The sequence below is a fragment of the Talpa occidentalis genome, unplaced genomic scaffold, assembly GCF_014898055.3.
Source record: "Talpa occidentalis isolate TD23 unplaced genomic scaffold, MPIMG_talOcc4v2.1 talOcc4.9, whole genome shotgun sequence".
NCBI lineage: Eukaryota > Metazoa > Chordata > Mammalia > Eulipotyphla > Talpidae > Talpa > Talpa occidentalis.
Genome location: NW_023605305.1, coordinates 30,252,466 through 30,266,061, shown reverse-complemented (window position 1 = coordinate 30,266,061; position 13,596 = coordinate 30,252,466). Strand labels below are relative to the sequence as shown.

Sequence of the window (13,596 nt, the reverse complement as noted above, 5' to 3'; positions counted from 1 at the left end):
AGCTGAGCACAATGCAACCTGTCAGCCAGTCAGATCTGTGGTGTGAGCGACCCACCGAGCTGACTGTTGGGAAGTCATTTCAATTACCTGATTTTTTTCTTATTCTGATTCAGGGCCTGGATGATAATTATCTCATAGGCATCTCAAACCCAAGCTGTACCCTTATTATCTCCCCCCTAAACCCTTAGTCTTCCGTATTCCAGACCCATAGCACCCCCATCTGTCCAGCTGCTAAAGTGAAATAAGCAGGAGTCATCCTTCATTCCTGCCTCTTCTTCAGGCCCCGCGTCTAGTCTCCAGGCATCAGCAGGTCCTGCTCGTTCTTCCCCAAAACAAACCTTCCCATATCGACTGCCTCTGTCGCCAGGCCCTCTCGTCTTTCCCCTGAGCCTCTGAGTAGCCTCCTGGCTCATCTGCCCACTTCTACTCTTGCTTTCCTATTTTTAGCACAGCAGTGACCTTTGAAAAATATAAATCACACCATCTCATGTTCCTGCTTAAAATTCTTCAGTAGCTTACCGCTTGCTTAGAAAATCCAGACTCTTTAAGGTGGCCCAGAGTAAGGCTCTACATGACTTGTCTGCCTGTCTCTCCACTGAGGGACCCTTCAGAGGTGCTGCCATGACCATGATTCCACTCTCAGTTTACACACCCTCAGTTCACAGCTGATCTAACGCCGTACCCCCACTGCCTCGGCCGCAGTGCCTGTGCGTATTCCTCGCTGCTTATCACAGATATGGTTGAAGAAAGGGGAAGAGGGTTGTCCCAGACAACCCCCACTTTGAAAGACTTAAACAGAGCCGTGTAAAAGGATCGTCACAGGAGGATGCTTTCCTGGAACAGCCCATCTCCTTGCCCTAAAGAGGACTAACAGGGATGCGGTCCAGGCTTGCTCCAAGTCTGCCTGTCACTGCAGGCTGGGGAGGAAGGGTTCACACTGGCTCTTCCCCCCTTCACTCACTTTTTACATCTGCACTCCATGGTAATCGCACACTTCATCACAACAACCCGGGATGCTCATTTAAGATGGGGAAACTAGAGCTTAGCGAGATGGGCCAGCTTCTGTGAGAGCACGCATTGTTCCAGTTCCCTATCGCTGCACAACAAATCTCCTGAAACCCAATGTTGGAAACCATAGCAATTCTCTCATATTTTCCATGGGTCAGAAATTTGGGGATGACTCAACTGGGTTGTTCTAGAGAGGAGTCTTTGATGCACTTGCAGACAGGTAATGAGTGGGGCTGGAAGGCAGAGCTGTGGGCTGGCTGGAATCTCTGTAGTCTCAGGCCTCTCCTTGCAGCCCCTCCTCATGGGCTAGTTTGGACGTCCTCACAGCATGGTGGCCTTCAGCAATCAGACGGGGGCATGCGAGTCCAGGACCCCAGCTCCAATATTCCAGCCTGCAAGGTGCGTGCCACATGGACTTTTCTGACATCACCTCAGAAGTCCCACAATGCCACTTATATCATTTTTGCCTTTCTTTTGATGTGAAGTGAGTCTCAAGCCCACCTAGATTCTAGGAGAGAGGACACAGAGCACACCTCTCAGTGGAAGAAATGCCAAGGTCTTATCACAGAATAGCATGAGCGAGAAGCTCTTTGGAAAATACTGTCTGCCATGCACAGCCTGTGGCGGAGCCAGGATTTGGATTAGATGCATCTGACTCCAAAACTTCTACTGCAGCTTTTTATCCCAGGGACCTCTTCTTTCCTCTGCGCCCCTGAAGCTCTTACTGTTAGCACACACTCGGTGGTCTGGTCTCCCTATGCTTGGCTAGGTTAAAGCCGCCAGCCACCCCTACAGGCCCTGGCAGTGAGAGGCCCCCAGGGTCTGCTGGTCAGAGAGGCTGTGCCCCATGCCAGCTTACGGACTTCTGAAAGGAGAGAGAGAAGGTCGGTCACATCCAGAGGAAGAAGACAGGTGGCAGGTCCAGAGCTCAGCGAGCCTGCGGTGCCTCTCACCATCGTAAACAAGGCATCTGGTGTTTTTCCTTCTCCCACTAGTCAGGCCTAGGATGACTCAGCCCTTGACAGAAAAGGTGCCTTCAAGTTGGAAGCAGCCCAGGCTGGTGGAAAGCTCAAGGTTCTGCGGTCAGACCTTTCTGAATTAGAGTTCTGACTCTGCCACTGCCAGTTATGTGGCCTTGGACATGATCCTTAGGCATCCAGGGCAAAGTGGGGATAAGAATGCCTTTCTTTCTGCATTGTTCTGAAGATTAAAAATACAGATGTAAGCAAAGGACTTAGTGCAGAGCCAGGCATATAATAGGTGCTCCATCAATGCTAGTTTTCATGTCCTGGGTTATGCCCAACCTCAACTGGAAGAAGGTGGTGAGAAGTCACTTGATTGCCCCTAAAATGTGAGTCCAGCTCCATGGCCCTGGATGGGCAGTGGCCAAGGCTTATCCAGTGAATTGACAACAAACAGAGGTATCTGGAGGCTTAAAAGAGGTTGGCCCTGGAAGCACGTGGAGGGAGGGAGCCTGGTCTGGAAAATAGAGTGGCATGGACAAAGAAAGAGAGACAAAAATTGTCAGTTTTGCCAGTGTTAGAAGGGCAAAGTGGTAGGAGATGGGAAGTAGTAAGTAAAATGCTAGAAAAATAATCAGGGACCCATCTCTGTAGGGCCTTGTAAATTAAGTTCCAAAATTTGAGCTTTCTTTTTTTTAATTTTATACGTTTTTACATCGTTTTTCATTTTTGCACAATGTATGCATTTTCATCTTGGTTATAGTCCCCACACAATTCCCAGCTCCCTGGTTTTGATCCTACTCCCTCCCCCACAATAGTGTGTCTCTGGTTTATTGTTGCTTGTTGATTTTGATTTTTACTTTATTATAATTAGGTTTTTTCCTGGTCCCTTATTTAGGTTTTCTAAATAAATGACTGAATCAAGAAGATGTGGTACTTAAACACAATGGAATATTACTCAGCAATCAAAAAAGAGAAACTCATGCAATTTGCAGCAACATGGATGGAGCTGGAAGGGATCATGCTCAGGGAAATAAGACAGAAAGAAAAAGAAAAATACCGGATTGTCTCACTCATAGCAGGAATTCACAAAATTTGAACTTTAAAGGCAACTGGGAGCCACTGAAAGGTTTCAGTAGAGGCAGGCAATCATGTGGCCTGAGGCCTATTGGGATGGGTAGACAGTGGTCAAGAGAAAAGATGGCGTTGGCATCTTCTAGGAAGACAGCAGGGGACAGGAACGAAATGGACTAACTCAAGAGACAGAAGTTCTCATGGACAAGAGTTGGTGACAGTTTGGATGTTCAGAGCTGAGGGGTGAAAGTTCTTGAATGTAATCATTTCAGAAATCATGGAAGTATTGGGCAAGGGCACCAGTTACAACCTGGCATAGAGTGACGTGGAAGGCTTTACTAAAGGTAGTAAAGTGGAAAATTTATGAGTATGAATTAGTCAAAGGAAAAGGGAAAAGGTACTTCCAGCAGAGGAAATAGCTTGTGTGTGAAGGCCCAGGGATGTGAGTTACAATGCACAGGGCAGATAGTCCATGTTGTTGAATAGATGTACTAATTTACCCTAAGGTGTCGATATGGAATTAATCCTTTCTCCTGTCCCAGGGAGTCTGAACTTTAACAGGACATGAATCCTTACCCTAAGAATTCATTATTGGTAAATTTCAAGATTCTGTGACCTTGGGCAAATGATTTAGCCCCTGCCCCTCAATTTCCTTACCTGTGAAAGCCGGGGGTGGGGGTGGGACATAATTGTATCAGCCGTTTAAAATTTTATGAAGATCAAGAAAGACAATCCATACAAAAAGTTTAGAACAGTGAGTGGTATTACTGTTTTTTATTATAATTTTTATGACTAGTCCTCTTTTCACTATCTCTTTTCAAAGTTGTTCCTTAATGCACACACTCGCAGATATGAAGCTGGGGCGGAATGTGGCAAGAACATTTTTGGATTATTATCGTCTAAACCCTGTGGTCGAGAAAGTGTCGTTTCCCATGCCAAGGCTGCGGTAAGTGGCAGAACTAGCAGGGTAAAATCTAGTCCTGCTTGACAGGCGCTGTGTTCAGAGACAACTTCCCTTAGACCTTCTCTGGCCCCCAGTTTCCCATCTGTGGCACAGGATCATCCTGGCACTGCCACATAGAACAGATGGGGCAGAAGAGCTCACAGTGGCTGTCCTGAGTGTTAAGTATCATTATGGGGTCAGGTGGGGTGAGGGGGTGGTCACATTTCTGGGCCTAACATGGGAATCCACAGGGATGGGGGAGGTTGGGGAGCTGAGTCCAGTCATTGTTCTAAGTTAATTTTGGTGTCTTCATATACTACTTCATCTGATAACTCATCCTCCAAGATTCCTTACTGTGTCATCCAGACTCATAAGGCCTCTGACCCTTCGCTTTCCTCATCTGCAAAAACAATATGCTCACCTAGATTATCATAAGCTGAATGTTAAGGTTCCCCATACAGTGCTAGACATACACATGTCCCCTCATCAGCCATAGACTCCTTAAGGTACAAATGTTCTGGGCTAGAAATACATACCCCTGAGAAGTTTCTCCTTGGGTCTTCTGCTACAGTTAGTTCTTAGGCTAGTAAGGAGAGAAGTTCAGGAGCTAAGTATCTTTCCTAAGGTCTGGGCCAGAGCCCAAAGCACTGGTCATTCCCATGTCTCCTGGAGGTAAGCCCAGTAAGCATTTGGGTAATGACATCTAATGGCCTCTGGAATATGCTGACTTGCTTCTACCTCTTGGTCTCATTGACTGTTCCCTTAGTGGTCCATTCTTCTTGAAGGATATGGCAGTGTCCAACTCAATGATGCTGCCAGTCTTCCCACTGGCCTTCTCATGACCTTGCCCGTGTGCTTTTCTACCTCAGGACATTTGCACTGGTGCACCTTCCTTAATACCCTCTCTCATGTCTAACAGAAACCATATTAGTCACTGTTATTTATTGAACAAAATATTTTTTCTTTTTTGTACATGTTCTTATTTATTCCTTATAAATATTATATCCCTTATATTAAAAGTATGGAAAAGGAAGCTCAGAAAGATGAAGAGAATTCCCTGTGGTCAGAATTTTTGGCAGAGGCAGGATTAGATCCTAGACTTTTATGATTCTGAAACTTGTCTGAGGTCCAGCTAAACTCCACCTCAAGTGAGAAGCCATTCTCGCTGTGGGTTCAAATACCATCTCAGGCTCATACTTGCTGAGGCACCTTGGACAGTTCCTTGCTTCATAAATCCTTTCTCTACCTTCCTATAAGGTGGGGATAATAGTAGCCTCCAAAAATGGTTTTCAAGATTAGATGCAAGCTGAATACAGTGCCTAGAAGCCAGTAGGTGCTCAATAAATGTTCCCATCTCCTCTGGTTTCTGGGTTGTAATCCCAGGTTTCCAGCCAGCTCATTGAGCAGATCCCTGGACTCGTGTGGGCTGGATGATCTCTCAGGTCTACACCTCTTCATGATGAGTTCCAGGCTCTGCACCCCAGTTCCAAGTGGAGTCTGCATAAAGGTGCACTCTGACTCATACCCTGTTCCTCTCAGATTGTTCTGGGGTCTTTGTGCACCCCTCAGACCCTTCACCCCCACCGTCATCTGGTAGATTAGTAACTTCTTCAGAAGAACCACATCCGTTTCTTCTCTGTGCCCTGCAGTGCCTACACTGTTAAGGCTACATGCGCACATTCATTCATTCACTTAGGAAAAACAGCACTTTGTGCCAGGCCCCTGCGGGGAGGGAGGAGCTGGGATGAGTCAAGGATTAAGGGCTGACCACTGCCTCTGAGGAGGCCCCTCTAGAGGAAAGTGTTCACTTCATTCTTAGAAGTCACTCTTGATTGGTTAATGGTCTTCAAAATTTAAAGCTTCATAAAACTCAAAAGAATTCTTAGAATCTCATTTAGAAGTTAATTTGGGGATTGTCTCTTTCAGGTCCTCTGTCAGTGTGAACAAAATTACCTTGATCCTTTACCACTTTTCCTGGCATGATGTACATCACGAACCAGCGGAGTGTCACTGACACTGGGGAGATTCGCCATCCCCTGGGCCCCTCTTCATGAAACAGATGAGGAAGCTGAGGCTCAGGGAGCAGCCAGGGTTGGTCACAGCCAGAACTAGAGCCCAGACCCCACCCCCAGCCTGGTTCTCAGCCTCCTCAGTGAAGAATCCTTGGAGGTGCGGGGAGGTACAGGCTTGGAAACTGAATTGAATGCAGGGAGTTCTCAGCACCCTGATTTTAACTGTTTATAGACCCCTTGCCCTGAGTTTGAGTTTGGAGCCCTCTTTAGAAAAGAGTTACAGAGCTGATTCCTCACAAGTTCATAGCCTTGAGGACTGAAGTAAATGCACCCACCCTTAAAGTAAGAAAAATAGAATTCCTCCCTCTCCATCCCTATACTTCTGCCTCGTTAAACCATGATTATCTTAACTCTCCATTGGCCAGCGACTCCTCAGATTCCTAGGAGGATACAAAGTTCTGACTTGGGACTGGAATTCTTTGCCTTTTATTATTTTGCTTTTATCATTATACCTTTATTATTTTCTACCTAAGGATCAAGCGGCATAAGTGAAAGAGCAGTTCTGCTTTTAAAGGAAAATTACATGTTTTGACTTGAAATTAATCTTTGTTTTCTCTTATCTCTTGGATAATTATGCCAGTTTCCACCCACATGCTGGTGGGAGCCTGTCGGCCTCCCTGGATGGTGAGCCACGCTTCAGAGGGTCCCCTTGGGGGAGGGCCAGCAATGTGAGCCTGAGGGCTGGCTCTCGGCCCTGGTAACATGACCAAAGCTGAGACCCCGCATTTATTGGGACCACAGTGACACAGTCACAGAGCTAAAGTACAAAATGCCCCGTCAAAGGGGATAAATATTGAACAGGAATAACGAAGAAGCCAGGTGAGCCTCTGTAGAGAGACAGAGCTCCAGCATGACGGGTAAGCTGGCCTCTGAGTAGCTTGGACTCAGGCTCAGCCTCTCAGGCTGAGAGGCCCCGCTCCATGGTGGGGTTTTGATGGGAGATCATCAACTACTCAATACAATGAAGTCCACTAAGTGCCAGGCCCAGCACTACATGCTAGAGGAGATTAGTAGCCCCTGCACATCAAGAGCCCAAATTTATGGCAGAGAACAGCATGTACACATGCAAAGATAACAAACAATACCAAAGAGTGTATAAAAGTGCTCAGCTACATATCAGATCATACCCTCTCTCAAACACCTTCCATGGCTCCCCATTACCTTCGGTGTAGTGTTCCAATTTCTCTTCTTGCTATTCAAGGTCCTGGCCTACATTTTAAACTTCACTTACAGCCTCCTACCATGCCCTTTTCCTTGTGAGCACTTTCTTCATCCCACCTGCTTTCTACCACTTCATGCCCATGCTTCACCCTGATAAGTCAACTATTTTCATACCTCCATCTCTTTGTTCACCCTTTACCCTCTGCCTGGAATGTTCTCCTTTTTGTCTCATCATGGTGAACTCCTACTTATCTTTCAAAGCCCACTTGACACGCCATAGCTGTGGTCCATTGTCCCTGTTTTACGCCTGCAACAGAGCTCATTCTCCCCTGCTGGAGTGCTAGTTGCATTTTGTGTGCGACCAGCCTGGTGTGTCCATTGTGGGTTGTCATGGTGTCTTGTTGTGCTTGGCTTCTTTTCTGACAGCTCACTCCTTGATGAGCTCTCTTAGCACTCCATGTCCTTAACGCATAGTACATGGCCAGCGTGGAGTAATGTCACCAAATTATAAAATGGTAAAAATGGTAGAACTAAAGAAGCCCCTAAGAATCATCCACTTTAACCCCTTCATGTTATAGAAAATAAAAATGAGACCCAGCCAGAAAGGACTCCTAATCCTAATTCAAATGCCCAAGAGTTCCTTATTTATGGTGCTTGCCATTTTCTTCTGTGTATTATAGTTCTTCATTATTTTGTGTAGTTATTTTGTACACCTGTCTCCCCTGCTCAACTGTAAGCACTGCAAGGACAGCACCTATGCCTGCCTCATCTTTGTCACCTCCAGGGTCTGTTGACCCATCCCGTGTACCTAGAACATTGCTTTGTAAGTTTCAGGAGGCAAGGGGAGACACCAGATACATTCATTCATATTATCTTCTTAACCTCACAACACCACTGACAAATTGGAATATTTTATCTCCATTTTACAAATGAAGCTCAGAGAAGTTAAATAACTTGCCTAAGGTCACATTTCTCCTATAAAGATGACCTGGGAATTCACTTCCAAACTTTCTGGCTCTAAAGCCCACTCTTTCAACTGCAAATAAATCTTAATCCAATGGCACATCAGTTTATCAGTCAACAATATAAACAAGATCCTGGGTGGAGAAAATACAGAAAATCCTCAACGTGGTCCTTACCCACAAGGAGCTCAGAGTCTAGTGTGTGGGCAAAGCAGAGAGTGGTGAGTTACTGAAGGGTAGTTTTAAGGATATTGCATTTCACTCTGAGTGCTGAGACATATAAAGAAACTAAGTGATTTTCTGTCTTCCAAGAGCCCCCAAGTTTGTGGGGAATACAGAACCATCATGCAACGCCATCTTCAGTATTTGGCTATACTGAAGGATATAATGGGGACTCTGGAGCCCATGAGGGTTATGAAGAGAATGAGATCCCATGTGTTCCCAAGCTATAGATCTGTGTTTTTATCTCCATCCCATCATGACGTGGATGAATGAACTAGAGTCAAGGTAGAAGATTTGGAGCTGTAGGACAGTCAGGATTTCTCCAGAACCAGAATGGTACAGTGTATCCGTCCATCCGTCCGTCCATCCATCCATGCATCCATCCATCCATCTAACAGTCATTCATTGAGCCAAGGTGCTTGCTTGCAACCAAACCCTGGTCTGGATTCCAGGGACACAAGAGGAAGAGACGGCCATGACTCCTAGGAGGTCACAGCCCAATGGGGGAGATAGACATGCACACAGATGATTGCAGTGTGCTGTGTATATGTGCTGTCTTTCTGCTCTCTTACTGTTATCTCCCCCTATACAGGAAAGAAAAACCCCCTCCCTACAAGCACCCACTCCTGCGGGATTCAGCCGGCAACTACCCCACTGGCAAAGGGGACAAGAAGAGCTCAGTGAACCACAAAGGCCCTTCAGACTCTTTTTAAAGACATGGGGTTTGGGAAGTCTTGCGGCATCAGGCGTGTGCATTTTCTGCTGGGATTTGAAATGAATCTCATTTTTCTAGTGTCCAAGATAAGAACTGTGGGATAATGAGTAAGCTAGTAAGTAAACAGGAAGGGGGAAAACTAAGACATTTCATCACCAGCTTTCCCTTCTACCAATGTCAAGTCAATTGTGCACCTTCAGCTTAAGGCTCAGGAACATAATAGGAGCCCCCAACCAAGCAGGTACAGATGCAATTTCCCACAACATAGAGACCCTCACATGATGTGGAAAACCTAGACATCCCTTTGGAGAGTTTGCCCCCATCTCAGGTCAGTGCTTGTAAAGCCTCTTAATTTTTTTTTTTTTTTTTATCCCTTAGATTTTATTTTATTATTTTTTTTCACTAAGTATTTACCCATTTGTATTTTTTTTAATTAATAAATTTTATTTTTATATTCCCCATACAATTGCAATCCCCCCATTCTGACCCCAATCCCTCCCCTCCCGCCCCCCACCCCCCAAAAAGTGTCTCTGGTTCATAGTTTTTGTTGATTTTGATTTTCACTTTCTTATAGTTATTCATTTTCCTGGTCCCTTATTTAAGTTTTCTAGATCCCTGCTATGAGTGAGACCATCCGGTATTTTTCTTTTTCTTTCTGGCTTATTTCACTGAGCATGATCCCTTCTAGCGCCATCCATGTTGCTGCAAATTGCATGTGTTTATCTTTTTTGAATGCTGAGTAATATTCCATGGGTTATATGTACCACATCTTCTTGATCCAGTCATCTATTTTTGGGCATTTGGGCTGTTTCCAAAGCTATAAACAAGCCTCTTAATCTTTTTAAGCTGTATAGTTACTAGATGGTTACCTTTTCAAATAGGCTATGCTTGTTTTGTTTACAGTTTAGAAATGCAATGCCCATATTTGCTGATATAAAACACGCCCACCAACACATACAACTCAAAAACTGTTGGGAACAATGGGACAGAATCTTTGAAATCACAGTGCTCGTAGACAGATGACCACTGCACTGGGCGCGTGCAGCGCACTACCCCTCCCCCCGCATGCAGCTATAGGACATGGTTTTGAGGACTATTTCCCAATGACCTGGGTAATTTTATTGCAACTTTAGCAGCAAAGACATAAAGTTAGTCATGCATCCCAAAAGGTCTCATGTTTAAAATCTCCCGATCCTGGTGTAGGAGTGCAAACCTGGCCATTGAAGAGATGGGCACTGATTATCTGCACTGCGGGGAGGCTGATGCCACATTAGGGAGATGCCAGAGACAAAAGGATACACTCCCAGGCCGGGTGGAATGTGAAACCACGGCAGCAGCGATTCCCTAGGTGGGACAAGCTAAATATTGTGCATTTTTCTAAACAGTAAAGTGCCTTTGTATGATGAGTTGGTCTCCGGGAGTGTGCTCCCTTCCAGTCTGCGAGGCAGCAGGCTGAGTCACCATGACAGCCTGCTAATTAAAATGACCTCCCGGAAATGAGGATTAGGAGGTGGGGAGAGGAAGGGAGGCTCCAGGGAGACTGGGCCTTTAGCACAAAGCTCCAGTTAAGCATTCTAATGCTTTGAGTTGGAGATTTTCGAAGTTTGTTGCAAAAATCGAAAGCAAAGTTTATCCTCCCTTTGCTTATTGGTTTTCAGAGATGATGACAAAGAACCATATGTTCGTTGGCAACATATGTTGTGTTGTATATACAGCTTCTCCCCTGGGTTCTTGTTGCCCAGAGGAACACAAATAAAGTGTTTATGCAGATCCTCCATTCCTCCGAGTGTTCTTGGCACCTTTCCTTTTATGTCTTCCGCTCCCTCAAGAACCAAGCAGCCAACCCAAGTTGGTGTAACCCTCACTTTTGAAGTGAGACACTCTGTCATCAAGAGAAGGCTGAAGAGTCCAGACTTGGCTGCCAGCAGTCCCTGTGTCTCGGTGCCGGGAAGTTTACTTGACTGCAGCCGCTCAGGCTTTTCAGAAATGATGGCATCGCTTGAGGTAGCACGAATCAAGGCAGACTGCATAAAATAGAGAAGATCAGAGTCCAGATCTATTTTTACCTGTCAGACCACTGTCATCGTCATGCCACGTCCATATTTAGATCCTACTTTTAAAACTACATTGATTAATTGGGTCACAGACCACCATCAGCAGGGAGGGTAGTGGTTTCTTGAAATTTGTAGCCAGGCAACTCTGGTTCTAATTCTGCATTCAAATCCTGGTTCTATCCCCAATAGCTATGTGACCTTGAGCAAGTTATTTAGCCTCTGTGAATCTTTGTTTCTTTACTCATAAAAATGGGAATAGTTGTGTCTAACTCTCGACAGCAGGTTTGATGAACTTAAATATAAGAAATGTCAGCAAAAGTGCTCCATAAGTAATAGTTAACATCATTTGGCGGTGACCAAGGTGATGAGGTGTCAGCAAATCACGTCCCTTTAGAAATGAATGAGGAGATTAGAGCTGTTTATCTGAGATTAAAAAAAAAATTGAGAGGGAGTGGAGGTAGGAAAGGAAAAAAAAAATAAAATGCTTAAAGGAGGTCATAGACTTTCTTTTTGTCTAAAAGAAGCAAAGAACCAAATCTGTGCAGGAAGACTCATTAGAAGATTTCAGCTCAAAGATAAGGAAAGCTTTCTAGCAAAGAGTTGTCAGCCATTGGATGGACTCTTTTGGGAGAAAGTGAGCTCCCCATCCCCAGAGGTATACAAGCAGAGCCTGAATGGACATCTGTCATGGAACAAATAGAGGCTTTCCTTTGCTAGGGAGATGATAGATGCTCTGAGGTGTCACCTCCCAGTCTATAACTCTGGAAAGAAATAACATGGGCCAGGAAGTTACATTCCTGGAAGTCAGGAATGGTGTTAAATGTCTCTGGACTACAGTGTATGGACCCTGCTAACATTTTAGCACTCCTTAAGAGGGGAAAAATACCTGGCTATACAGCAGACTATAAGATACAATAGCATCGTCTGCTTTACTGCACTGGCAGAGTGGGAAGGAAAGGGCTGGCCAAGAAACTAGGGATTGCCAGTGGACCTCCCTATGGCCCTGGCCTGCTTAGCAATCCCCTAGCTTTCTTGGACCAGGTTATTCCTATGGCTTCAGATTAAATGGGAAGGATTACAGCTTGGAGGTGGAGGAATAGCGCCAAGCTTGCAGGTTAATCAGCCAGAGGCTACCAGCTCATCCAGCTCCAGCAGGGGGCGCTCAGCCTCTCTTCTGTCCCACATCCTTCTCAAGATGTGAGCCACTTCACTACATATAGCTAGCGGTGAAACCAGTGTTCTGTGCATTTCTGAGATGGAGACTGCTATACAAAAAAGAAGGGTGGAAAGTAGAATGTTGTGCTCAGACCTACCAGGTTCTCACATCACTCCACATATTCAGGGCCACTTTTGCTCTGCCTCAGTCCAGAGGCTCAGAGACAGGACTAAAGATCTTCTTGCCCTCAAAAACCAGCGCACAAGCTGGAGGCCGCTCAGATCTTTTGCAGCTGAAGCCCACAGCAGAGGCTGGGTCCCCGCCTTTGATAGTGTTTGCAGCAGCAGCTGCAGCAGCAGCACTAGGCTTTAGCGAGGTGTTTTCTCTATTGCCTTTAAGTTGGGGAGGGAATAGATGATCTATCTAGTGTCTTTAATTGTGATTCAAGGCTACCACTAAGACCTGCCCAAGAGGAACCCCAACATCATTTTTCCTAAATAGGAAGAACAGTACCAGCCACGTAAGTCTACAGTTATGAAATCCCTAGAGCATCAATTCACAAATCTGTCAAAAGTACATCTAACATTTACTATGCGCCAAACATAGATGGTTTTGCATCCACTGCTTTATTTGATATTTCTGACTATTCTTTGAGGTAACTATCATTTCCCCCATTTTCCAGGTGAGAAAATTTAGAATCTTTAAGATCAAATTTCTTGTTTCCATTTATTTATATGGCTAGTGAGAATCTAGATTGAAACCCAGCTCCCTTTCCTACACTAGACTTTCATTGGGTTTTCTCCGCTTCTCTCCATTTAAAATCAGGTCAAAAACAGCAAAGCAGGTGAGCGCAAAACAAGAAATGGCATCACTTGGAGACTGTGGGCTAGGAAAAGAGAAGGCAGCATACATGTTCAGGCTGGGTGTATGTGTGAGGATTTCAGGACTTTTAAGCTGCTGCTGAAACCCTGCCTTCTCCCTGTCTCTCATTCCACAACCCTGTCTGAGTTCCTGCTGGACAGTCCAGCAGCAGAGGGTCTGGACACTTAGCACTTGGCATAGGAGCTCATCAAGATCATCACTGTCTTCTGCGTTGCTGACCCGAGCTGATGCTTGTGCTCTGATTCCATACCCCACCCTCCTTCGGAAGTATACAAACTGAGCTTCATCTGTCCCTCAATTATTGCTCAAAATTTTCTTCTGATTCCTGCCCTCTGAATACTTTAAGGGCACACCAAGATTAGAGGTCCCTTCCCTTCTGGCTCAG

General features: G+C 45.4%; 1 protein-coding gene across 4 annotated transcripts in view; it reads left to right on the top strand.

The window, feature by feature from the left end:
* LOC119235247 (AGBL carboxypeptidase 4) overlaps positions 1-13,596 on the top strand; it is a 940,458-nt gene that overhangs the window by 908,900 nt on the left and 17,962 nt on the right. For 2 of the 4 annotated variants that reach the window (XM_054691775.1, XM_054691777.1), the window contains exon 12: positions 3,894-3,990. In XM_054691775.1, coding sequence (XP_054547750.1) covers positions 3,894-3,990 — 97 coding nt within the window. Of the gene's footprint in view, positions 1-3,893; positions 3,991-5,913; positions 6,548-8,996; positions 10,890-13,596 lie in introns of those variants that run through there. The other 2 variants (XM_054691776.1, XM_054691778.1) reach the window with 2 other exon arrangements.